At 40.2% G+C, this 27,782-nt stretch overlaps 2 protein-coding genes and 1 long non-coding RNA gene across 3 annotated transcripts; 2 read left to right on the plus strand and 1 right to left on the minus strand.

Moving 5' to 3' along the window:
* Positions 1 to 471: 471 nt before the first annotated feature.
* Positions 472 to 15,054, plus strand: LOC143852974 (uncharacterized). Its single transcript, XM_077362666.1, has 3 exons — positions 472 to 980; positions 9,594 to 10,009; positions 13,931 to 15,054. The coding sequence occupies exons 1-3, from the start codon at positions 527 to 529 to the stop codon at positions 14,876 to 14,878; spliced, it is 1,818 nt and encodes a 605-aa protein (XP_077218781.1). The 5' UTR covers positions 472 to 526; the 3' UTR covers positions 14,879 to 15,054.
* Positions 15,055 to 23,131: 8,077 nt separating this feature from the next.
* On the plus strand, positions 23,132 to 23,956 carry LOC143866408 (uncharacterized). The gene has a single exon (XM_077375961.1). It carries the CDS (start codon positions 23,132 to 23,134, stop codon positions 23,954 to 23,956), a length of 825 nt encoding a protein of 274 aa, XP_077232076.1.
* A 1,938-nt stretch (positions 23,957 to 25,894) lies between these two features.
* Positions 25,895 to 26,414, minus strand: LOC143861632 (uncharacterized). Its single transcript, XR_013239979.1, has 3 exons — positions 26,242 to 26,414; positions 26,063 to 26,157; positions 25,895 to 25,964 (listed from the first exon to the last, which is right to left on the minus strand). It is a non-coding gene; the product is annotated as an uncharacterized LOC143861632 (long non-coding RNA).
* Positions 26,415 to 27,782: the final 1,368 nt, after the last annotated feature.

A 27,782-nucleotide genomic window follows, 5' to 3' on the forward strand; every position in this document is an offset into this window, starting at 1 on the left:
GGTGAGCTGTTGTTGGATCAAATATCAAGGATAGAATGATGAGTACGTGTTTATAAGGCCCTTCATCATATAATTTCTCGTTTAGAAATTATACGATGAAGGGTCTTATAAACGCATACAGGTGGTAAGGATGGGATGATGAGTATGTGTTTATATGGCCCTTCATCATATAATTTATTTCTTACTAAAACCACATTATCCCAAAATTTCCCCAAGATTTTGAAGAATCATCAACATGCTTCTTACACATGACTGATTCACAATATTATCTGTTGTCTTAATTTTGTTCTTAAATTTTAAATATTTATATATTTTATTTTTGGCCTTTTCCAATTTAATACCAAAATTAACAAAACATATTAAAATATCTCGAGATGCACCCTTTCCAAGAAATACCCAAGACAAATATGTGACTATGGCTCAAAGTCAACACTGTACAACTTTTCTTCTTTTTAAGCACCGTGTCTGCAACCTCAATTGTTTTGTAATCATCTCTTCACTAAAATTTCGACCTCGGAGCTCAGAAATGGATCGGAGGCTATACGAGGCAACTTTGAGGGGTGATATACTCACCTTTCTCAGTCTAGTTCAAGAAAACTCAGCTGTGATCGAACAACTGACTCACAGATCATTAAACACAGTGCTGCACCTTGCGGCGAGGTGTGGACATATCGAATTGGCATCGGAGATCATTAGATTAACGCCCGGTATGGTTTCATCAGAGAATGAGAAGATGGAGACACCACTGCATGAGGCATCTCGCGAGGGGCATGTCCAAGTGGTGATGCTACTGTTGGAGAATGATCCATGGGTCGCCTATAAACTCAACCACAAGAACGAAAGCGCCCTCTTTGCTGCATCAGCTCTTGGGCACTTGGAAGTGGTGAAGTATCTTTTGAGCAAGTCCTCATTGCTTCTTATGTCCGAAGAGGACGGAGCACCATCTTCTCTTCATGCGGCTGCCGCTGGAGGATATACAGGTAACATTACAACTAGGGGTGCAACTTGGGTTCCGGAAAAAAGGTCGGGTCGGGTTGAGTTCGGGTCGGGGTCGGGTTGAGTTCGGGTCTGGTTCGGGTTGAGAGTTTGGTAACCCGACCCGACTGAAACCCAGAATTTTTATGCATTTTTTACTTTTTTAAGCTTAAAAACTCGGGTCTTGTCGGTAGGAAAAAAGGGTTCCTCAAGTTTGGTCAGGATGGAAATCAGGTCGGGTCGGGTTAGGGTTGGAAAAATGGGTTCCTTAGGTCAGGTCAGGTTGGCCTCAACCCAACCCAACCTGACCCAACAGTTTCACCCTTAACTACAACCTTGTTGGCGGTAACTTATGGAGTTTTTAAGGTTAAGGTCGTTGTTTAAAAGCTCCCCAAGTCAATTACCAACTCACCCAAGTCAACTCCCTTCTACCCTTAGAGTACTCATCCAACAAAACAGTGTTAACTTGGATGAGAACTCAGTCAAGGTAAAATAAGAGTTGAGTCAGGCAAGTCAATGATACGATAAATTTTCCCCACACCGAGTGAGAGGAATTTTGATTGAATTCATGGAGCAGAAATCAGACACAAACGATGGCATAGTAATCGTTCATAGAAGTGTTCTGTGGACAAAAGATTTCAAGGCTGTTATGCGCACAAAATTCTATATATAACAAGGGAAATGAAATCAAACCTTGTTTTAAAAATTGCACAAACTGAGCTTTTTCAAGTGCGCAAGCTCAGCTGTCAAAGGCGACAAGCCAATTAAAAAAGAAGAGCTAGTGCAATTATTAAAACATGATTTTGCTCACATCATTTCCCTAAAATAAATTATCTAATAATTACTATTATCAAATTTTGCTAAATTCCAAAGAACAATTTTATTTAGGGAAAATGACTCGAATAATAGGATCTTTTCCTCAAATAGCGTGCAATAAGCGTTCATGAGGGGGTATTTTGGAAATGGCCAAAGGAGAAAATTAACGACTTTTGCCTAAGAGGACAGAAATGCCCTTATGGCTTATTAAAGTCATCTTCAACAATCATTCACTTTTGCATTTTACACAGGGCAGTGAAATATTTGCCCCCTTTTTTACTTGGGACAGGCCCCCTCTAGTGTATTTATGAATTCTCTTTTACAATATATGTGGCTGTCCCAATTAAAATTGGGGGTGAATATATCATTTTCACTTTTTCTTTACTTTTTACAATAGGGAATGACATATTCGCCCCCTTTTTTGCTTGGGACAACCCCTATAGTGTATTTATGAATTCTCTTTTACTCTTTAGGGGCTGTCCTAAGTAAAAATAGGGGGCGTATATATCATTTCACTTGAACTTTATGTTTTGCACTGGGAAGTGATATATTCGCCCCCTTTTTTAAGTAGGACAACCCCCTCTAGTGTATTTATGAATTACCCTTTACACTATACGGTGCTGTTCCAAGTAAGGTGAATATATCATTTCCTTCTTTACGGTGGAAAGTGATATATTTGCCCCCTTTTTTACTTGGAATAGCCCCCTCTAGTGTATTTATGAATTCTCTTTTAGACTATGGGGTATGTCCTGAGTAAAAACAATGGGCAAATAGTAGTTTTATAACTCGAACCACTATTAGGCCCTCTGAACCACTAATTAGAACTATTTAGGCAGCCTTAACTACTATTTGGGATGTTTGAACGACTATTAGTCCCTCTGAACCACTAATTTGAACTCTTTAGATAGTTAACCACGATTTAGGATGTTTGAGCCACTAATTAATTATACAATATGAACCACTAATTAGAACTCTTGCGACAGTTAACCACAATTTAGAATGTTTAAATGACTAATTATAGACAGTTAACCACAATTTAGAATGTTTAAATAACTAATTATACAATATGAACCACTACTTAGACCTTCTAAGCCACTATTAGACCTATTTAGGCTGTATGAACCACTAGTTAGACCCTATGAACCATTATTACACTTATTTAGAATGTTTGAACCACTACTTACACCCACTGAACCACTATTAGACCTATTTAGAATGTATGAACCACATTTTCACCTATTTAGAATGTTTGAACCACTACTTACACCATCTGAACCACTATTAGACCCTTTGAATAACTATTAGACCTATTTAGAACCTTTGAACTACTATTAGACCCTCTGAACCACTAATTATACACTCTGAACCATTATTAGACTATATGAACCACTATTAGACACTATGAACCACATTCTATGAGCCACATTCAATGATCGACCTTTAGGTCGACCGGTTAAATCAGTTTTAATAAGAGGTCGACCGCACGGTCGACCTCATTCCATTTCAAATTGTAGTTCATAGTGTCTAATAGTGGTTTATCGTGTCTAAATAGTGGTTTAGATGGTGTAATTAGTGGTTCATAGTGGTTCAGCAGAGGGTCTAATAGTGGTTCATAGGGTATAGAGAGTGGTTCAGAGGGTCTAATAGTGGCTAAGAGTTGTCTAAATAGTGGTTCAGAGGGTCAAATAGTGGTTTGTGGTGGTTCTAGTGTCTAATAGTGGTTCATCGTGTCTAAATAGTGGTTCAGATGGTATAATTAGTGGTTCATAGTGGTTCAGTAGAGGGTCTAATAGTGGTTCATAGCGTATAGAGAGTGGTTCAGAGGGTCTAATAGTGGCTAAGAGGTGTCTAAATAGTGGTTCAAAGGGTCTAATAGTGGTTCGTGGTGGTTCAGAGGATGTAATTAGTGGTTCATAATATTTCAGAGGGTGAAATTAGTGGTTCATAATGGTTAGAGGGTCTAATGGTCGTTCATAGTGTCTAAGAGAGAGATGAGAGAGAGGATAGAGAGAGATGAAAGAGATGAGAGAAAGAGAGAGATAAGAGAGAGAGAGAGAAGAGAGAGAGCATAGAGAGAGAGAGAGAGAGATACAGAGAGAGACGATATATTCACCCCCTATTTTTACTTGGGACAACACCCTATAGTGTATAAGAGAATTCATAAATACACTGGAGGAGGCGAATATATCACTTCCTTGTGTAAAACGTAAAGTAAAAGTGAAGTGATATATCCACCCCCTATTCTCACTTGGGACAACCCCCTATAGTGTAAAAGCGAATTCATAAACACACTAGAGGGGGTTGTCGCAAGTAAAGAAGGGGGCAGATATATCACCTTTCTTTGTAAAGTGTAAAGCAAAAGGAAACAGTGGTTGAAATGACTTTAAGGGGCATTTCTGTCCTTGGTTGCAAATGCCCGTACCAACCCCCTCATTTTGGTCATTTAGAATCCCCCTCTCATGCACGCTATTTGAGGGAAAAAACCCATTATTCCGGTCATTTTCCCTTTTATTTATTAATTAAAATTTTTCCTTTTGCTGTAAAATATTTCTTTTTCAACTCTTTCTTATTACTGTTAATTTTGGGAAGAGGGAGCTGTATTGACTCACTATTTGTAAGTCAGCATGTCTTTTCTTTTTTAATTGCCTAGTGAGAGCTTTTTGGGAATGGCAATAGCCTTTGACTAATAGATAGTAACAAACATAGTTTCAGATAGGGGTGCAAGTTTGGCCCCGTGAGCCCTAACCTGCCCTAAGCCCGAACAAGGTCTGGGCTGGATTTTTCAACCCTGACGGCGGGTCAGGGTTCATTTTTTAGGTCCTGACTCAGAGTCGGGTTGGGTTTAGGGTTGATACCTCGGGTCAGCCCGACCCGGCCCAACCCTAAATTTTTTATTAAAGAATTGAACCCTAAGGTTTCTATTAAACAATAGAACCATCTGTGCATGTTTCTTTGTTAATGTTTTCTATTATCTTGGATTGAGCTTTCTTCAGATTATTATTATCGTCTCTGTTGTTGTTGAATTCATATTGTTTTATTTTGTTCCCTTTTCTGTTTATTGATCATTTTGTTCTATATGATATGTGGTTGTTTTATTTTTGGCACTCTTAACAGGTATTTGCACTAGGGGCAATTAGGGCCAGCCCGGCTCAATCAGGGCCAGGGCAGCGCTGAGCCCTGCAGGACGGGATTGGGTTGAGGTTTCTTTGGCCCTGACTAGGGTCAGGGCTGGCCATGGCCAAGATAATAGGATCCATGGTTGGGCTAGGGTTTTGAAAAACCCGGCCCAACCCGACCCTGTTGCAGCCCTAGTTTCAGAACTCTCTCGCAAAGCGAGTTGGCTAGCCCGAGTCGACTCCCCTTTTACCTTGGTTGAGTTCTATACGGCTTTTTGCTCTAGAAAGTCTACTAATCTCTTATGATTCTCCAGTTATGACGAAGTAAACTGACCCGATCGAAACTAGGATCTGCTTTGACCACGTTTTGGCCCACCAATCCGAACAAAAATTTGCATTACATGTGAAGTGATTTTTGCTCTTAACATAGATGAACAGACTCTAGGTAATTTTTGGGTAGGAATCTTTCAAGCATTTCTAAACAATATGCAAAGTTGATGAGAAAATCCACCGGGCAATCCAATCCGATCGTGCACAAATTAACGGAAAAGTAAAATAAACACAAGTCACAAGATGAACACTGAAATTTACATGGTTCGGCCAAGCCTACATCCACGGGCGAGAAACAGGATCTTCCAATATGAGAAAATAATATATAAGGATTACAATGGATTAAACCCAAAACCCACAAACCTCAACCCTTTCCTTACTTCTCTCACCCAAGACTGTACACAAGAGAAACCAAGAGAAAAAACCCACAAGAGAATTTCCAAGAGAAGACCCAAGAAGAAACCCCAAGAGGAACCCAAGAAGAGACCCAAAGAAGAACCCTCTCTCTCTCTCTCTCTCTCTCTCTCTCTCTCTCTCTCTCTCTCTCGAGAAGAAGAAGAAGAAGAAGAAGAAGAAATCCCAAGAGGAACCCAAGAAGACACCCAAAGAAGAAACCCCAAGTCTCTTTTCGCACTGTATTCACGGAAGGGTTTTGAGACATATCCGGATTTCCTAAAAACCCAAGAAACCCTCTTTCTATTTTTTGCCTCCCATCAAGTTGTGGGAAATAAGGCAACTTACCAAACAATCTCCACCTTGATGTTGATGTCGCCACTGGTCCGCTGTGACCAGAAACCACCATTGGCCTTCCAAAGTACTAGCCACACACCCTCGAATCATCTTGGTTCTGACTCCTCCTGATTCGATCAACACAGCGAGTGCACATGTAGCTGCCAACCCATTGACTCACATAATTAACCATGGAAAGGGAACTTGATCCATCATCCCCAACGCAGGTATTGTCACCTTCTCACCATCGTCTACAACCTGAAAACCTGTCTCTTCACCAACTGCGAAAGAGACCCTACGCGTGACTCGCTTTCACTCTGTTTCCAGCTAGCCATTGGGATGTTAGGAGCACTAGTCATCATGTCACCGACTATACGATATAATCCATCACACTTCTCTCATTTCATCAGAACCATACCGCCACATGTGATTTTCATGGCTCCACCTGTAGCTAAATACCTACAACCCTTGTAGTCCAACCGGCCAAGCGACACTAAATTATTCCGTGTCTTTGGGACATTGGGCACACCACCCAAAGTACGAACTACTCCATTGAACATCTTGATCTTCACCATTCCAGCTTTCATAATGTCACAAGTAGACCCGTCACCCAAGGACACTACACTCGCCTTCGTCTCTTGAAACGTATCAAAATATTCCCTCCAAAAACAGAGCACCCTGAATCTAAAATCATCCCATCATGAGAAGAAGTGTGATTAACTGTGGAGACTGTGAAAACATCTCCAACCTCTTTGCTCTGCTCATCCATTCAGACCACCACTGTATTTGTAGCACCATTGTTCGCCTGGTTGGGTCGCTTCGGACAATCCCACTTGATGTGCTCATATTTTTTGCAACGGCCACATTGCATGCCCTTTCCGTTGGCCCTAGATCTTGACATGACTTTTTCTGATCCCCTGTCAGACAACCTTCCTCTTTAATTACTACCATGGACAACCAACCCATGCTCTTAACTCCCATCAAGAACATGTTTCTTCCCCATCTCATTCGATGGGAGTGACGCCATGACTTCCTCTAACTTTACTGTATCCTTACCATACAATAAAGCGTCACTAATTTGTCATACAAATCAGGAAGCAAAGTAAGAAGTAAAAGGGCTTGTCTTCTTCCGTCAACATTTTATCAATCCTGTGGAGTTGATCCACAAGCCCGTTGAACAACGCAATGTGTTCAACAAGATTCCCGCTTTCCTGCATCTTCAACTCGTACAACTGTCGCTTCAGATACAATCAGTTGACCAAGCTTTTTAACATGTAAAGCTTTTCCAACTTCTCTCATAATTTAGGTGCTTCATCTTCTTCCATAACGTTAAACATAACGTTATCTGCCACACAGCAGAATTATGATGACTGCCTTCGACTCAACGTCTTCCCACTCAGCATCCGTCATCTTCTCTGTCTTCCCATCATTTCCCTCCAATGCCTTAGCCAGTCCCCATTGAACTAGGATGTCCTTCACCCTCATCTGCCACAGGGTGAAACTGCTATCTCCGTCAAACTTGTCGATGTTGAATTGGGTAGAATTCGATTTTACCGTCATCTCAGATCGCTCCGCACTTCTCGGTGTGGCGCTCCACCTCGAATGAGAATCTTTCTTGGACGATCTTTTTACTCCGAAAGATCCCTCTAGCCGTGATCCAACCACAACAGCCACAGTCACTCCACCCGGACTCGACGATCACTCCAACCACAGCTCTGATACCACTTGTTGAGAAAATCCGCCGGACAAATCTGATCCAATCGTGCACAAATTAACGAAAAAGTAAAATAAACATAAGCCAAAAGATGAGCACCGAGATTTACATGATTCAGCCAAGCCTACATCCACGGGTGAGAAACACGATCTTCAACTATGAGAAAACAATATACAAGAATTATAATGAATTAAACCCAAAACCCACAAACTGAAAACCTTTCTTTGCTTCTCTCACTCGAGACCTTACCCAAGAGAAACCCACGAGAAAAAACCCACAAGAGAATTTCCAAGAGAAAACCCAAGAAGAAACCCCAAGAGAAACCCAAGAAGAGACCCTCTCTCTCTCTCTCTCTGCGCAGCCGACACACCCCAAGCACCAAGTCTCATGCCGCACAGTATTCACAGAAGGGTTTTGAGACTTATATCTGGATTTCCTAGAAAACCAAGAAACCCCCTTTCTATTTTTGCCTCCTATTGAGCGGTGGGAAATAAGGCACCTTTCCCAACAAAACTAATTGAAACCAAATGCAAACCATTATACTTCTGCAAGTAAAAGGCTTTCCACATAAATAAACAACAAACGCTAGCAATCTTTGTAGCACTTGGAAAAAATATGAAAACCATTTGGAACCAAATGCAAACTATTATACTTCTGCAAGTAAAAAGCTTTTCACAGACATAAAACAACAAACACTAGACGTTCCACATTAAACATGATAAGCCAATCGATTTCCCATTGTTGGGGAAACAGACTTCCCAAATCTTTAAGCAGAAAATACAACAATCGAAACAAGTTCAGGACAATTAATACCAGACACGAACTAAAGAAACAAATATTTAAAAAAAGAACTAAAGTGCAAAGAGATTGACCATGGTGGTCTTCAGAAAATAACACAATAACAGCAGTAACGAAATGTAATTCTATTTCAAATGCCAACATAATCTCCCATGACAAGTTCTTCGCTCTCCAACCCTTCATTTGCAAAATAATCAGCCTCAAAATTAGCCTCCCAAAGAACATGCTGAAATGATACTTCAACTGCCAACAGTAGAACATTGTCTAAAATCCCCTTAATAAGTTGGGTGTCTCCAAGGAAACCTCTCACCTCTAGTCATCCATCTAATCACATTTGATTATAAATGGGCCTTGGAATTGATTTACCATAATCTCCATTTAGTGCTAGGATTACTACTTGCACTCCAAGCAAAACCACGTATAAATCCGTCGGGAAAAAAATATTTTTTTAGCAATGGACATTAGTTCTCTATTAATGGAAAATTAACGACAGACTTTTGAAACCTAACGCAAATATTAATTTTTTAGAGACAGATATTGAAATCCATTGCCAAAACCTATATTTCATGTAGTGTTGTGGGGCTCTTTTAACCAACACATTGCCAAAATTCTTGCAGCTATATGTTCATCAAAAGGACAGAATTAAAGAAGAGACACTGGTGCAAAAGAAACACAAATTCACCCTCATCTACTACCCTTCAAAAAAAAATAATTAGGTCACCTCACCTAGAATCTGTTCTGAAGCCTAATGAAACACCAAGAGTTTGACATTTGACTCAGATCTTCCCTAATATAAACACTATTACACCAGAATAAGGAACATAAGATGCATACCAAATTTCAAAAACAGAATAAGCTACCCTCACTTTGTGATCTTTCCAAGTAAAACAGCCCAGAAAAATTAACTCACGCCAGAGTTGGATGTAAGCTACCCTCACTTTTGTTTTGAAAGTTAGATTTTTCTAGTCATGCCATGCTTACATTCACCTGTAAATTATTAACAGAATGAAAAAGAAATGAGAAACTTCACTTAGCCTAAACAGCAAAGCATGCTTCTCTTTATAGTATAATTATTAAATTTGTTACAGATATTACATTAAAAAAATTTGTTACAGATATTGTTCGAGAAATACTAAATGTTCGTCCAGATTTCTCATGGAAAAGAGATGGGCAAGGATTTTCTCCATTGCATTTAGCTTCAAGCAAAGGGCACCTGGAGATAACAAGAGAGTTTCTAAGAGTCGATTCAGACCTCTGCTTCCTAAGAGATAATGAGGGAAGGACACCTTTCCATTTAGCAGCAACCAAAGGGCGAGTTTCCATCCTTGATGAGATCCTCTCGATAAGTCTCGAACCAGCTTGGATGTTAACAAAAGGGGGAGAAACGGTTCTACATCTAGGCGTGAGGAACAACCAGTATGAGGCTGTTCGGTATTTGGTGGAAAAGCTTGACATTACAGAACTCGTAAACTCACCTGACAACAATGGGAACACCGTGTTACACCTTGCAACTGCTGCAAAACTCTCTACGGTAAGAATCTCTCGCAAATCAAGGGCCAGCTTTAGTTCACATAAGCATAGAGTGAGAGTTTTAACTGTACTAACATAGTTTTTGTTAAACTACAAGTTACTCCAAAAGCTTAAGTTGTTGGAGAAGGCGTTACTTATTCTGGCGTTACTTATTCTTTTATACTTTAACACTCCCCCTCACGTGTGGCCCCTTTTTCTTTGGGTTGGCCTACACGTGGAACATGTGGCCCCTCTTTTGGGTTTGGCCATTGCATGTGGACTTTTTTTAATAACAGCGAGTTGTGAGACTTGAACCCAGGACCTGGAGCTCTGATACCATGTTAAACTACCAGTTACTCCAAAAGCTTAAGCTGTTGGAGAAGGAGTTATTTATTCTTTCATACTTTAACAGATTTAAATTTAGAATTTCGGTCGGAACCGACACCAAGAGAACATAGAATCGGTGTCGGTCAAGATTTCAGCGAAATTTAGGCCAAAATTTCAAAAAAAAAAAAATTGGTTTCGGTTGTGGCCAAAACCGACATCGAAAGTTCGAAACTGACATTTCAATCCTTGTGTAAACTACAACTAACCACACATCCCGGCCTTTCAAGGAAACTATCAATATGAAATCTTCATCTCGAGGTATACATGGTTCGACAAAGATAATCAATATGAAAACTGCATCTCTCAGTTACTAAAGCTTTTGGAGAAGGCGTTATTTAATCTTTTATACTGTCACAAAGATAATCAAAATCTAAACACAAACTCAAACACAGGGTATACATGGTTATGCATGGTTCGGCAACAATGTCTATGTCCATTAGACAAGAACTGATCTTTCACTATGAGAAAGAAATAATACAGGATTACAACAGATTTAACCTAAAGCCCCAAAACCGTTACACTTTCACTTCTCTCTCAACCAGGACCTTGCACTTTTCTTATCTAGAGAAATATAAGGAAAAAAATCCATTCTCCTCACAACAATAGAAAATCAAGAGAAAAAACCTCTCTCTTTTCACCAAAGACACTCACCCGTAGAGTAAGGTATTTCATACCTCATTCTGTGGGTGGTTTTCTAAACCTAAGTCTATAAATCTCTCTCTCTCTCTCTCTCTCTCTCTCTCTCTCTCTCTCTCCAACTAGTGAAACTTCAAGAGAAACCCCAAGTCCTATACTCCTCTCTTTCCTTCTTAATAGAAAAGAAAACCTACAAGAAAGTCCCACTCCTAGTCAAACTGGGATGGTTCCACTCAGGTTTTGGGAGACAAGTGGCAATCTGAACAATCTCCAACTCGGCTCGTTTCTTAACCACCTGAAAATATTTTGGCACCACCACCGGTCAACTATTATTGCAAACTATTCCTTCTGAATCGCTAGCTATACACAATCGAATCACCTTGGTTCTAACTCTACCCGACTCAATCAACATGGCTAATGTCATTCCATTTCTAAGTACAAGAAATATCACAATTCACTGTGTTCCCCACTAGAGGATACACTCCTTCATACTTCTCACTATTAACCAGAACTATGCAAATGCATGTGATTGTCATGTCTCCACCTGCTGCTAAATTTATGCATCCCTTTGAGTCCATATAGCCTAGAGACACTAAATTATTCTATATCTTTGGCACGTATGCTACACCACCCAAAGCGCGGACTACTCCACCAAATATCTTATTATTCAATACCTCAATTCTCATGACATCACAAGTGAACCTAACACCTAAGGACACAACTCCTCTCATGGAATGAATCAAAATATTCCCTCCAAGAATATAAATAGCTCATCTTGAATTTAGAATTCCCTCATCACGAGTAAAATTGTGATTACCTGTGGAAAATGTGAACATCTCCAACCATTTCACTTTGGTCATTCGTTATCACCACCACTGTATTTCGAGCACCAGCGTCCAACTTGTTAGTTCGCTTTGGAAAATCCTGCTTGATGTAACTGTAACTATTGCAATGATAACACACACACCTTTTCGCCGACCTTGGATCCTGACCTGCCTTTTTCGAATCTTTCAGATGACCTTCTCTAATTCTCCTAATGAACAATCTATTATGGTCCTGACTATCATCTTGATTAGGCCGTCTCATAATTTCATTTCACAATAGTGTTGTCGTGACATCTTCAAACTTCCTTATTGCCTTCCCTTATAGTAGCGTATTCACCATATTATTGTACGAATCATGAACCAAAGTAAGAAGCAATACAGCCCTTAATGAAAGAGTAGAGTATCTCCTAAGTGGAACCTGTGCCCACATGCTAGCCACCTCTACCACAGCCAAATGACTGACTACAGCTCCATTTGAGGAGGTTCACTTCTCAGTTCTCCCACTTTGTTTGACAACCCTGCTTCTTTTTTTCCTTTTTTTGAAAGTTAAACAACAACCCTGCTTCTTCTCTTTCCGAAGATCCGCTTCAAACAATATCAAGACTGGCTTTGATTCTCCCATGTTGATGCGGCAACAGTTTTTTTAGTCGGAAGGAAGAGTTATTCGGCTTACTTTTTCCGGCGGTTGGGGGGGGGGGGGGAAGTTTAAATATGGAAAGGAAGAAAAAAGATCAATGCGCGCCTTCTTCATTAATCTTTTCATCAGCCTTGTAGAGTTTCCACAATCTCATTGAACCTATTCATTCTTTTCATAAGATTTCTGCCTCATTCTGACAAGCTTTCAACATATAAAGTTTGTCCAACTTATCCCATAATTTTGGCACTGTTTCTTTCCCTATAACGTTGAACATAATGTTATCTGGTAGCCATAATCAAATAGTGTTGAAAACCCTTGACTCGATGTCATCCAGCCCGGCATTCTACGTCTCCCTACAATAAAGAGTGAACCTACACTTTTCATCAAAATTTTCAATAAATTCAAGGTTTAGCCCTTTGTATCCATTCCAAATCAGGCCACACTTCTAAACAATATGTCGTAAATTCGGTCACCCACAAAGCAAGGAAACCTGAGAAAGACGAGCAAATAATTCTCTTTCAACATGTTGATAAATCTAAACAATTGATTCAACAACTTTTCAAAATCACGGAGAAATATAGATGTTAAATACATCGTCGCAGAACACTATGCCCAATGAGAATTTCTTGAACAAGCTTCTAACTTTCATTATTGTTCTTCGATTAGTTTGAACCAACAATTATGATACCACTTTGTAAAAAATCTAACAAGTAAAAACCAATCTGATCAAGTGAAAACTAATAAAAAAATAATAAAGTTTATATGGCCATGTGGAGAGATCCTTTTTTGGACTCAGAGAACTAATCTTTCATTGTGCAAAATAAATAACGCAAGATTATAATAGGATTAACCCCAAACCCACAATCTGTAACCATTTCTCTTCTCTCTCAACCAAGACCCAACACATCTCTTCACAATACAAAACCAAAAGAAACAAAGAGAAATTCTCTTCTCCCACAACCCGTACCATAAGGTATTTCATACCATATATAGACTACGTCTAAACCTAAGTATAAGCCTCTCACATCATAACTTTCTATCTTTATTTTCTAATAAAATCCAAACCTACAAGAGGGTACAACCCCTAGTCAAACTAGGAATAATCCACTCGAGTTGTGAGAAAGGACACAATCCCGCCAACAGATAAGGATGATTCTAACCCCTTGATATAGAGAAATGTTTAAAGTTCCATAAAGAGTTGCAAAAATATTGGTTTCATAAATAAATGGAAGGTCTCTCCGGCATTTAACAAGGACTATGTGGGCCACCATGTGATTGCACACAAGATTTATAATCCCGACCACACGTGAACTATGTGGGAACAAAGGTCTAAGTTAGGGTCAACGCTATAAGTTATGGTTGGGATAACCAGTTCCTATTAATATATCTCTTGTTTTATTCTCATATAAAATTTGAAAACTTGCCAACATGATGAAAGAATTGGTTTTTTTGAGCACAGATGGTGAGATACCTTGTCAGCAAGACCAATGTTGAAATCAATGCCTTGAATCACAGTGGATCAACGGCTCTTGACATCGTTGAGACTGATGTTAGTAATTCTGGTGCGCTCCAGCTTACTTCCATACTAGAGGGCGTTGGTGGTAAAGGAAGCTCTAATTTGCCACCCAGATCACCTGAAATACAAAGAACAATAGAGACCTCCTCTACAAGGTTCCCCAAATTTAATTTGAACGGACCATTATTGACACCAAAGAAGGTTCCTAATTCCTCAAACAACAATTCGCATCGCCGACGGCATCACAATCACCAAGAAAAGCAGATCGAGATCCACTTTGAAGGGCTCCGAAATGCCAGAAACACGATAACGATAGTCGCTGTTCTTATTGCCACTGTCACCTTTGCTGCCGGCATCAACCCACCGGGCGGTGTCTACCAAGATGGAACATTGGCCGGAAAATCAACTATGGGAAGAACTGCCCCTTTCAAGGTGTTCCTAGTCAGCAACAACATGGCATTGTTCTTGTCACTTGGCATTGTCATCATCCTTGTAAGCATCATACCTTTCCGACGTAAATCGATGATGAAATTGTTAGTAATGACACATAAGGTCATGTGGGTGGCTGTGTCTTTCATGGCAATGGCTTACATAGCAGCCATGTGGGTGATCATGCCAACTGGTAGGGGAACCAGATGGGTTTTAGTCATTTTGCTATTAGTTGGAGGGGGATGTATGGGGTCTGTTTTTGTGACTTTGGCGTTGCTGCTAGCGAGGCATTGGTTAAGGAAGATAGAGTGGAGGAAGAAGAAGGAGAAGAGAAAGGGGAGCCCGTCCAGTAGCGTTAGTCATGTGGACGATGAGCTACGTGTCCCAAGGAACAAGGGCAGTCCAACATCTACCAACTCAGACTTGGAGAGCTCCGAAACGTCAGGCTACTATATATATTAGTCATAACTATAGCCGATCTTTACCATTCAAAAAAAAAACTATAGCCGATCTTGCAAGATGCAGATCAGTGTGAATGCTTCTGTAGTTCATGGAGGTTGCATGTGCCACAGAAATGCTTCCATTTCTGAAACTCGTGATGTTCACGGGGTTTTATATAATATGATTTATTTTAACCATGAGAACTTTCAGAATTGCCTAATCCAAGAATAAGAACTGCACTTCAACATATATGCATGGCTACATGAAATCCTTAGATTAAAAGTTCTGATTTTTTTTTAATGTCAAAGAATTGTATTAATAAGAAAAAAAGAAACATGGGCACCCCGACGATCCAAATGATCAATACAAAAGAGCAAACAAGGGGGAAGAAGAGAACACAAACAAAAGACCCGTCGAGGCGAAGGAAGCGAACATTTCCAAAGGCCAACATAGAGGCCCTCCCCTGCCTAGTCTATCAACCTCACTATTAGCCGATCTTCTTACATAATGAAAGGAGATGTAGTATCCTGCCACTTGATTCATAATTTCATGTATCCAATATACAAACTGCCAAGAATGAGATATTCCTTCTGCCATTTTATAACATTGAGGGAATCAGTAGGCTCAATTATCCCAATTCCTTGATGAACCGTTCTAATCTCCGCAATCTACAACCCTTATGGGGCTTACAACCCTGAACCGTCGAAGTGGTGCTGAATTTTCTCAGCCATTGTTTGTAAGAGAAGATAGTTCTTATATACGTGCGTGCGTGCATGAGTGTGGAATAAGTGTGAAGAAATACAGTTGATGTTGACATGAAAATTTATGTTTTTTCAGTCCATCGTGGAGTTTAGTTTTATATTATTTTCTTCAACCAGAGACTACGAGATTGAATAATTTCTTTCCTTCAGTTCTCTTCTTCTTTTCATCTTCTTTCACATAAGATCTACGCCTTACAGGACTGATCAAACCTTCGACCAGTCAACCCAAAGCTGCCACTTCACAGCCACTTGACGGTAGTTAAGACAACAGTAGCTCTTGAAGGTTTGTTGTTTCCATCATCTCAGCAACAGCAAATTTGAAGGCTTGCTGCCATCCTTCGTTCCAGCAAAAGAATATTCAACTGCAGTTCGTTACATTAAAGCAGAGTATAGCAGCATGCCTTCACCAAAGAATGTATTTATCACAGTCCTAGTTGCAGGACCACTTGGCCGTACATTGCCCCTTACGAACTGTTCAATAGTGATCTCTGAATTCTTCCTTCCACCCATTGAATAAGGCCTTATTCTAAATCCCGCTTCGAAGTCACTACCCCTCTCCATTTTACTTCCCACATATCCCTTTGTTTTATCAGCTGGGTGTTATTCCACTAGAAATTATTATGGGCAATCTCATCACATCTCACTCAAGACTGCATCATGGATAGATTTTTAGTTCATAATATTATATTTTGATAAGTAATTTCTCTTCAAACCATTCTAGGAGATGAGCATAAGCTTCAAATGAAACTCTCATGTACTTCTACACCCACTATTTATGCACAGACTACTACTATTGCTGCAAGAGTATTTGAAAATGAAAGAATAGAATTTCTCATTGAGGCATTTATACAAACATGCAGCCTTTAAGGACTAATGAAGCAAATATCACTAAAACAAACAATTTGGATACTAAGAAAGAGAACGGACAAGAGATTATAGTTATAAAAAATTGAGTTCTTTTTTAACAAATAGGCTATATTATAACAAAAAACCCAACAAATTGAACGGGAATTTGAAACAAAAAAAGCTGAGGATTGTGGCCAAACTGTAACAAATCAATGAAGATGACCGTCACGAACCCGAAACCCAGAAAATTCTTGAGAGAATTCAGAGGAATGGGATTTCCTTTTTTTTTTTTTTTGAAGGGTAATGGGTTTTTCTATTTTCTTCTTCTTTACCATTCCAAGACAGGGATAAAGAAAAAGGAAATGGAAACATATTACTAAGGCTTCAGAACGAAAACCTCTCAAGCAATCAGCTCATAAAACGCAAAACAAAAACAACAAAAATCCCACCAAACCCAATGAAACAGACATCATTTTGTAGGAAGCAAAATGTGGGATTTGAAAAATGCAGAGAGTATTTTGCAACAGAAGATTACAAAACCGGCATACCTTGGACTCGGAGAGTGGTACTCAACCCGAACCCGATCTGATTTCCAACCTGACAGGTTCAACGCGAGGAAACTTAGTTTTTTCCGACCCGAACCCGATCAGAGTTCAACCCGAGTGTATATATCTATATACTATATATAGCAGAAGAGAACAGAAGAGATTTTTTTGATTTACACATCACTTTTTTTTTTACTTTTTTTAACAAATGCACTTATTCAACTCACATATTTTCAATCCTACAAAGGTACCCATTAAAGCCACATAATTTCAATCTTACCCCCCTCCTTTATGTTTTTTAATAAAAAATCTATAAGGTGATCTTAACCATCCGATTTAAGAGGAATTATGAAAACCTCTATAGATTGGAGGGCTAAGATCAGCCTATGAAAATGATTTTTGGGGCACAATCTATTTATGTTGTGTTCCATCGCATGGACGGTTTGGATCAACCTATGACGTGATCTGTACAGTTCTTTGTCGGCCCGTGCATCGCACGGGATTTTTTACTAGTGTGTGTGTGTATATATATATGAATTATAAGGTGGAAGGCTGTGCATGCGTGCACAGCCCAAGATACAATGTGCCCCACATTGTTTGGGTGATCCAAACCATTCATTTGTTGGGCCCTAACCTAAATAGGATGTGTGCAGAGAGAGTCTTCTCCATAGGATGATCCTAACCCTTTGTTGCATGGAGATTTCTATGTGTGCTTTTAATTTTAGACCTCCACAAATCTGAGGGTTCGGATCATCCTATGGAGAAGATGTTTAGAGCACACCCTATTTACGTCAGGGCCCAACAAATGAATGGTTTGGATCACCCAAACAATATGGGGCCCACTGTAATCTTGGGTTGGACGTGCATGTATGGCTGCCCACCACATATAATCTGGTCCGCACATAGTTGTAAATCCAGTAAAAAGGGGCAAATAGGTTCTGGCAGAGGGCGAATTTATCAGCACCCTTGTTGAAATCGTTACTAACTGATTATTTCAAAGTTTTCCTAAAACGGCTTGCTAGGCGTTACCTGACTCCTCAAGTCAATTTAAGTCTCATAAATCCTTCCGATGAACCTGATCCAATTTACCATAACGAGTTATCCGACCCTCGACCAGCTAAAATGTATTCACACCATTTCCCTATAGATGTCTTCAAGTGGGTCCAACTCTTTATCTGATCTATAATTCAAATATTATAAAATCTTATTTAGCTGCTTTGGGGCCGGGTGTTACAATGTGACATCTTTCCTGAGGTTCTTGACTGAAAATCTTATATACACTGTATTTTGCTTGCATACAGTTACTTCATGAAATCTAGGGCTGCAACAAGGTCGGGTTGGGTCGGGTTTTTCAAAACCCTAGCCCAACCCTGAATCCATTATCTCAGCCCTGACCCGCCTTGACCCTGAGTTAGGGCCGAAAAACCTCAACCCATTGCCCGCCCTACAGGGCTCAGTGCTGGCCCTGGCCCACCCTGTTTGGCCCTGATTGGGCCCGGCCGGGCCGGCCCTAATTGACCCTAGTGCAAATACCTGTTAAGAGTGCCCAAAATAAAGCAACCACTTATCATATAGAACAAAATGATCAATAAACAGAGAAAGGGAACAAAATAAGACAATATGAATTCAACAACATGATGGGCAACAGAGACAATTAATAATAATAATCTAAAGAAACATCAATCCAAGATAATAGAAAACATTAGCAAAAGAAACATGCACAGATTGTTCAATTCTATAATAGAAAACTTAGGGTCGGGCCGGGTCAGGGTACCCGAGGCATTAACCCAAAACCCGACCCGACCTGAGTCAGGGTCTAAAAAAATGAACCCTGACCCGCCCTCAGGGTTGGAAAATCCAAGCCTGACCCTGTTCGGGCTCAGGGCAGGTCAGGGCTGATAGGGCCAAACTTGCACCCCTAATGAAATCTCTATGATGGTATGAAAAGCTTTAGACGTACCAATTTTCTTAGAAAAATGCCCAAGGATACAGTTAGTTAGGTGTAGAATTTTGAGTGCTGGCACACAATTTGATAGAGTATATCGCATTTCAGGACATGCGTTACTCGAATGGTTTGTAAATAAAAGATTGGGATTTACTAGCGTCCTTCGCATAATGCATTTCGCAGATGGCCTGTTGCATCCGACAACAGCCACACCAGCTAAGTTTTCAGCAGGTTTTGTCTTCATAGTGTTGCAAATTTATGATGTACCTCAGTAAATTATGGCTGTTGGTAAGGGTGTCAATTTTGGCTCAGGCTCGGAAGCTCATTCGAGCTCTTCTCGGTAAAATCTCGGCTCAAATCTTTAACGAGCCGAGCCGGGTGGCCAGGCTCGTTAAGCTTAACAAGCCGAGCCCGAGCTAGGCCAGGCTCGGCTCGGCTCGGCTCGTTAAAGATTTAATATATTTAAATATGTATTATATATTATAATATTAATATATACACTAAAGGGGTTGTCCACGAAGTGAAAGGGAGAGGCAAAATATATCACTTCTTTTTTGGAACCCCATTTGGTACTTGGACCTCCCTAGTGGTGTAAAAAGAGTAGTCAAATTACGCTAGATAGGGCTGTCCAGGGAAGATGAGGGGTATGAATATATCATTGCCCTTAATATAACCCGAGCTCGGTAAGGCTCGTGAGCCTGGCCGAGCCTGGTTCGAGCCCGAGCCCGAGCTTAGCTCTTGAGCTTAACGAGCTGAGCGGAGCGGCTCGGCTCGTTTACATCCGTAGTTGTTGGGGTACTCCAACCAGTATTCCATTTTATTCAAAACCATATACCATTTTTTTAATAACAAAGTGCCATATATAGGGTAGCAGTTAAGATTTCTTTGTGAATGGAAGTTAACATGAATCCGTGCACCTTGCACATATTCTCCTTGATTGGGACCGTTGATCTGAAGGGTCACATAGGGTGACCTAGTGAGTCTCAATCCAACACCATAAGTAGATCTCATTTGCAAGACTGAAGGATGCAAAAATCAATTGCTTGATACCTGAAAGGATATTTTTTTCGTCAGCTTGATGAAACGTCTAGAATCATCGGATAAGAGGCACAAAAGGTTTTATTTATAATAGGAAAAATTGTCAACTAGGAAAAATTGTCAACTGGTGACACAAAAATACGAAAATAGTGAATGGGTGACACCCTTTTGAAAGTTTGTGAACGGAGGTCGAAACCCTTTTTTCTGACATGGCCTTTTACCCAAACACCCCTCATTGCAAAAAGAACACGTTAAACTAGATTTTTCTCCCTGTTACTTTTCACCTACCAAAGTTTACCGCCAACCTCTTGCATTTTTCTCCATTAACGCCTGAAACCAACGAAGTGTAAGTGAAGGTTAGTAGCTTATGTACTCTCTTAGGATTAGTGCTTCCATTAATGCGTTTGAACCCTGTCTTTAGTGTGTGATAATAACCCTGTCTATATTGTGTGTGATAACCCTATCTTTATTGTGATTGATAACCCTATCTTATAACCCTTTTCAAATGGTGACTTAGGGCTTGTGCTTCTATTATCTCTGAAACTGTTCTTATAGAGTTGGTACCCTACTAATAAAGTTGGTATTAGTGTTTGATGACCCGAATATCGATGGTTTATGTAAACCCTTTTGTACATGAATCACAATTTTTTACACTTGATAATCCCTTATTTGTTGTTGGTAAGTCCCATATATTTACCTGATAAACTTGTTTTGACACTAGATACACCTCGGAGAGGCTTGGTAACCCCCTTGGAGAGTGTTGAAAAGCCCTTGTACATTGGTGGTAACTCCCCTTCTATGTACTTGGTAATCCCTTTAGAAACTTGAAAACCCCCTTGTGTAGAGAGTTGAAAACCCCTAATTTGCAACTTGATTACCCTTTACAGAAGCCTCCGTACGGACTTGAATCCTCCATTAGGTAGCTGATAATCTCTTAGAACACCTTGTGAACTGACTTTCAAACCCCCATTGAGGTAGCAAAACCCCCTTTAGAGTCCATAACCCCATTTATGAACTTGGTAACCCATTGTGTACACTTGAATACCCCTCAAGAAGATATGAAGATCTCCTTTTAGCAACAACTCTGTTTAGAACCCCTATTTAGAATTTTATAAAAATGTCTGAAACAATGGTTTCTCTTCTTTTACACTATGATGGAGATTTGACGGATGATGTTTCTTGGAAATACGTCGGGGGGAAGAAGACATTGTTATCTGTCAGCTGCGAAATCAATTTTGACGAATTTCAAGCTGCAATCCGAAGAATGATTGGTGTTATAGAAAGACAGGTTTTACCATCGATAAAATGTCGATATGTTGTGGATCCATATATAGTCACTTTAATCGACGTCGATGATGATGATGTCCTCCAAACAATGTTAAGGATGTTTGACAGATACATGTTCAATTCTGTGATGATATACATAACTAAGAGCATAAATGACAAATGTATTAATTCCTTAAATTCGTCAATGCTTCCCCCAAACAAACTCTGCGCTAGGAGACCCTCTCTTAATCGTAGCATTCCTTCTACTTCGATTCCGTCCCAAAAATTTCTTCGTTTTGAAGTGGACTTGAAAAAAGACTACGAAAGTGAATTTGATGGGAGATATGTAAGTGAAGAGATCAGAGGTGGTCCAGCAGAACCCGTCATAAGGTATTGTAGTTCTTTGGCAATGTTTGAATACTTCCATATTTCAATTTATAATTCATATGGATCCAACTTGATTATATATTGCCGAACTATGCAGGTCTGAAATTGACTTAAATGAAACATTGGCAAGTGATTTATATGGCAACCATGTTAGTGGAGGTATTGATGACTTTCAAAATGTGGGAGATCTTGAAGTGGACTTCAGTAATGTTTTTGAAGACGGTTTCTGTGTGAGGGGTTTAGATTTAGAAGAAGAAAGAAATGATGATGATAATGATGATGGTAGTGATGATGATGATGATGAGGAGGAGGATGATGATGATGACGATTATGAAAATATCGGTGTTAGTCCATGCGCTCAGCCTTTCAATGCGGATTCTCCTATCAGAGGGGGTTCTCCTATCAGAGAGGGATCTCAACCGGTTCCGACTAACAGTAGTCGGCCAATGAAAGCAGATGGGATGTTTGTTGGGGCCCATGATGTAGATACTAATAATCTTCAGTTTGAGCAGTTAACGGTTGGGGCAATATTTTCTAATATGCAACACTTCAAAAAGGTTGTCAAAGAGTACGCTATTCGGCAGAGGTTTATGTTCGTGAGGTCAAAGTCAACACCGAAGAAGTATGCCGTTCGATGCAAGGTAGAGGGTTGCAAATGGCGTATAACGGGTACTAATCATATGACCTGTGTGTTAGTGAAGTCGTTTGTCCCCGACCATACGTGTAGAACTAAATTAAGGGGCAATGATCACCCTCTTGTCACAGCAACTTGGGTTGCTCAGACATGTTTACGCTTATTTGCTTGCCCAGATGATGTGAGGACGAGGATCATACGAGAATATATCAAGATGCATTGGGGTATAATTATAAGCTATTGGAAGGCGTACAACGCGATGAACATCATACTTGAGATTAAGTGTGGGAATGTGGAGGACTCTTATCGAATATTGCCTGCACTTACAGTTCAGATGATGAGAAGAAATCCCGGCAGCTATATGCGTGTTTTCAGAGCCAGAGATTTACGACCTAGGGGAGATGATAGATTTGTTCGCTTATTTTGGACATTTGGTCCTAGCATACGGTCTTTTCATCGAACACTCAGGCCTATAATTTTGGTTGATGGGACACATCTGCGAGGGAAGTATCTAGGAATCTTATTGATTGCAATCGGGGTCGATGGTATCAACGGTTTATATCCATTAGCATTTGGGGTTGTTGAGACGGAGAACGAAGATAGTTGGAGGTGGTTTTTTATGTTGCTGAGGCAGTACGTATTGGCAGCGGAGATGAACATATTCACCATATGCTCCGATCGACAGAAAGGGGTTGTTGCAGGCAGTGCCTAATATATTTCCCAATTCTCATCATAGTTATTGCATGCGTCACCTCGCCGCCAATTTTGCGATCCGAGTTCAAAGATGTTCTACTTGAGAGATTGTTTTGGAAAGCCGCACGGACTTTGAGAGAGAGTGTGTTCAGAGAAACAATGGAGAAGATTAAGGTGAGGAATGAATGTGCACACAAGTGGATAAGTGACATTGCGAACGAACACTGGGCTAGTTTTTATTTTAAGGGGAATAGGTATGATGTATTGACTACAAATAGATCGGAGTGTTTCAATGCTGTCCTGAAGGATGCGAGAAGATTGCCGATTGCATCATTGGTAGAGCACAGTAGACATCAGACTACAGACTTCATTCAAAAGCGTCCGAATTTGGGTCATAGTTGGCAAACAAAGTTGACTCATTACGCAGAAGAACGTATAACATTAGCGAGGGAAGAGAGCCGCCAGTATACAGCTTATCGAGTTGAGGTTCATGAATATGAAGTACGGTCCCTTGAACATACAGATGGCGTAAACTTGGAACTTCGCACGTGCAGTTGTCGTGCATTCCAAACATTTGGACTCCCGTGTGGACATGCCATGGCAGCCATTGGCATCACAGATTTGGATGCATACGATTACTGCGAGAAATGGTTTCATGTAGAGAGATATCGGGATACGTACGCTGAAGTTTTGCACCTGACACTAGACAGGACCCAATGGGAATTAAATCCCGAATCCTTGATGACAATATTACCGTCGATTGCAAAGAGACCACCGGGAAGGCCGCGTACGAGAAGAACTGATCGCGAATTGAAAGGTGGATTACATTACAAATGCACCCGATGTCGACAACTTGGCCACAATAGAAGAAGTTGTAAAGAACCACCCGTGGTAAGACAACAAGTTGACCAAACTGCTATTGGGCCTTCTGCACCCATACTCAGTAGGTCGGGCGTACCTTGCCAAGCTCCCTTCTTTGTGTAAGGGTGTAATTGAATTTTTTTAATGTTCTCAGATATTGTGATGACTTCTTTTTTGTTATTTTGTAAAGAATGGTTGTAATTGGAACATCAATACATGAACAATTTTTTTGGATATAGATATGCTATTTGTTCTCTATTTAGTAGTCGCTCTCCTACATCTAAACTATGAAAATGGACTTATCAACAGTCAGAATTGGATTACCGGCACAATCAATAGGATTATCAACCAATTCCGTAGGTTATCAACCAAAATCTAGGTTATCGACTCCCCCAAAATAGGTCATCAACCAATCGGAAGTGAGGTTATCAACACTCAAAATTGGATCATCAACCCATTCCCTTGGTTGATAAAGCTACTGAAATTCAAAATCCAGGTTATCGACTCCCTCAAAACGAGGTTACCAACATTCGAAAATGGGTGATGGACCGAAAAATTAAGGTTACCAACCTCCCATTTTTTGGGTCATTGACCTTGGAATGTGGGTTACCAACCCAGAAAAAGGGTCACCAACCATTTTTCCAGCCGAGTGAAGCTGCTGGAATTGGAACTTAAGGTTACCAACCTCCCCTTTTTTGGGTTATCAACCATCGAATGTGGGTTATCAACCCAGAAAAAGGGTCACCAACCTTTTTCCAGCCGAGTGAAGCTACTGGACTTGGAACTTAAGGTTACCGACCTCCCTTTTTTTGGGTTATCAACCTTCGAATGTGGGTTATCAACCCAGAAAGAGGGTCACCAACCTTTTTTTCCAGCCGAGTGAAGCTGCTGGACTTGGAACTTAAGGTTACCAACCTCCCTTTTTTTGGGTTATCAACCATCGAATGTGGGTTATCAACCCAGAAAAAGGGTCACCAACCTTTTTTCCAGCCGAGTGAAGCTGCTGGACTTGGAACTTAAGGTTACCAACCTCCATTTTTTTGGGTTATCAACCTTCGAATGTGGGTTATCAACCTAGAAAGAGGGTCACCAACCTTTTTTCCAGCCGAGTAAAGCTGCTGGGCTTGGAACTTAAGGTTACCAACCTCCCTTTTTTTGGGTTATCAGCCTTCGAATGTGGGTTATCAACCCAGAAAATGGGTCACCAACCATTTTTCCAGCTGAGTAAAGCTGCTGGAATTGGAACTTAAGGTTACCAACCCAGAAAAATTTGGGTTATTAACCTTGGAATGTGGGTTATCAACCCAGAAAATGGGTCACCAACCATTTTTCCAGCCGAGTAAAGCTGCTGGAATTGAAAATGTCTAAAACCTGTTTAAACACAAACACAAACACACTTCATATTCTGTTCACAAACACAAACACACATCATATTATGTTTTAATTTATAACTTCCCTACTCATTCAAAAACAGAAACACACATGTCTAAAACCTGTTTAAAATTACAAGTTCCAACATTCAAATTGAAATACAAACACAAATACACTTCCATAAAACCTGCTTACATTTACAACTTTTCCACATTCATAAACTTATGTGTTAATTTATAACTTCCCTACTCATTCAGAAACAGAAACACACATGTCTAAAACCTGTTTAAATTTACAAGTTCCAACATTCAAATTGAAACACAAACACAAATACACTTCCATAAAACCTGCTTACATTTACAACTTCTCCACATTCATAAACAAGTTCACAATTCCCTATTTCACCAACCAAGTTCTCCACCCATTCACAAACACAAACACACTTCCATTAAACCTATTTCAATTTACAAGTTCTCCACCCATTCACAAACAAAAACACAGACCATAACAACTTCCCTTGCCATTTAACAAATCCCCTGCCAATCTCCATTAAAAAATAAAGTTTGATCATCAGAAAAAATAAACATCCATCAATATTAGAAGGTGTTCCTATATAAGTGTGCAGTCCCCAAACTCTCATCGTAAAAATCTCTCACAGAGTTGTAGCCGAAATTCAGGAATGTTTGTCGGCCCAAAGTTCAGTGGTTGACCATGGCAGAGATGCTCAATCGCTTTTAGGACAAAAGCGCCGCAATCAACCCTGTATAAAAGCATGCATTGAACGGTGTTACTTTGAAGCTAACTACGAATGAGATATGAATACTAACAAAAATTCGAAAGTTTTAAGTTTGAACCCACCCATTGTTCTGCTTTCGGAAGCCATCCATCTGTGAATATGGAAAGTCATCGATGTTGCAACCCCGGCCCTTCAAATATTCCTTCATTAATGCTACCTGAATTTAAGACAACGAAGGAATATTGAGTGTTATACATATGGAAGTAACTTTAAATGTTACGGAAGATGTTAATTTACTTACAGTGGGAGATGCTCGCTCCTGAAATGAGTCCCCTTCCATTGAGTTGAACTCGACCATCTTTTTATTCACCATATCAACAAGCACAAGAGCCCAATGAAAGTCTTGACAGCATGGGATTAAAAGCATCCCAATATCTTCTGACGGGATATGGTCAAGTGTACGATGCAATAGCTCGTTCGCCAACCGATCAGAGTCCAACTTATTTTTGTCATCCATTGAATCACGCCCTGAAGTCTTGTATCCCTGTACAATGAAATTAATTTTGTGGGAACACTAAATCATGGATAAGTTGTAAAGTAACATGTATAGCTACAAAAAAGCCTCTTACATGTACTGACGAAGGAATATATACAATCCGTCCAATCAAGGCATTGCTGGAGGCGCACAAATACTTCCCATATACATCTAACACCTACAACTCAAAAAAATTTCTTAATTACCTCAACAATGGGTACTGAAGACAACACTTAATTTAAAAAATGACACTTACTTGGCCACTGAGGACTCCTTTCAGGTTCCACAACGTTTCGAGATCCTCGGCCAAGACTTTTACCCCGTCAACGGTCATGAGAATACGACTGGAAAAATTACAAAGGTTAGAGGAAGCAAGTATCTAACTTTGAATAATGGTTAATTGAAAACAAGTGTACTTGCCTTTGGTCTAGTTTTTTCAACTTCTCAATGAGATCAGTTTGCCTCCGTGTTACTTTCTTCGTTGCCCTCTCACTTTTTTTCTTTGTCACTGGGGGTACCGTATAGGGGCTACTCTTGGCGTAGCTTGGTTTCCTATCCCTTCTCTGATTTTCACTCTCCTCTCAATGCTCCCTAATTTTTCCGTCCTCTTCCTCTTCTCTTTACCCTCAGGGCTATCGAGAATGGTAACAACATCTGACGCTCCTGTTACAACTACTTCATTTACGAAGCCAACATCTTCAGCCTGACTCATCACATTTATGACCTCCATATCTTCCTCCTCTCTTCTTTTTTCCCCATCTTTTCTCAATTCTTCCTTCTCCATTTCAGCTTCATCTCCCTCCTGTCTTCTCATCGCTTCCCACTCCTTCTGTATAATTTCCCTCTCAGCTGCAATCTGTATTTGTAAATTCTCCTTCTCCTCCTCCATCTCTACCCTGACTCTTCTTAACCTCTCCTTCTCCTCTTCATTCTGTCCCCTCTCTTTTTTTATATTCTCCCATGCCTCTCCTATCTTCTCCCACTCTCTTTTTATCCTCCTATCCCCACTGGCCTCCTCAGCACCCTCCTGACCACCCTCCTCAACTATAGTATCCCTTCCTTCAAACGCAGGTGTGCCGCTCAATGCTGGGACAGTAGGTGACTGCCCTAATGGTTCTCCCTGCCCAATGATTCCTTCTTCCTCGGCTTCCTAATATACAAATAAGGGATACAACACACAAAATTTTTAAACATTACCAAGTTAATTAAAACATAATATAAAAAGAGGTCCATTGCGATACCTGCTGAGGAATGTACCGCAGTTCGTCCTCTCGTGGCGTCAATGTCACCACTACCTAACGATTTGA

The sequence above is a fragment of the Tasmannia lanceolata genome, unplaced genomic scaffold (genome assembly GCF_043159265.1).
Source record: "Tasmannia lanceolata isolate RefF3 unplaced genomic scaffold, GAP_Taslan_0.1 ptg000003l, whole genome shotgun sequence".
Classification (NCBI taxonomy): Eukaryota; Viridiplantae; Streptophyta; class Magnoliopsida; order Canellales; family Winteraceae; genus Tasmannia; species Tasmannia lanceolata.

What these genes read in the sequence shown, in the direction of transcription:
- LOC143852974 (XM_077362666.1), top strand. Translation starts at nt 527, where the DNA reads ATGGATCGGAGGCTATACGAGGCAACTTTGAGGGGTGATATACTCACC. An exon ending in TGCCGCTGGAGGATATACAG is followed by an intron (nt 981 to 9,593) that starts GTAACATTACAA and finishes AATTTGTTACAG; the next exon opens with ATATTGTTCGAGAAATACTA. An exon ending in CTGCTGCAAAACTCTCTACG is followed by an intron (nt 10,010 to 13,930) that starts GTAAGAATCTCT and finishes TTTTGAGCACAG; the next exon opens with ATGGTGAGATACCTTGTCAG.
- LOC143866408 (XM_077375961.1), top strand. Translation starts at nt 23,132, where the DNA reads ATGGAGAAGATTAAGGTGAGGAATGAATGTGCACACAAGTGGATAAGT.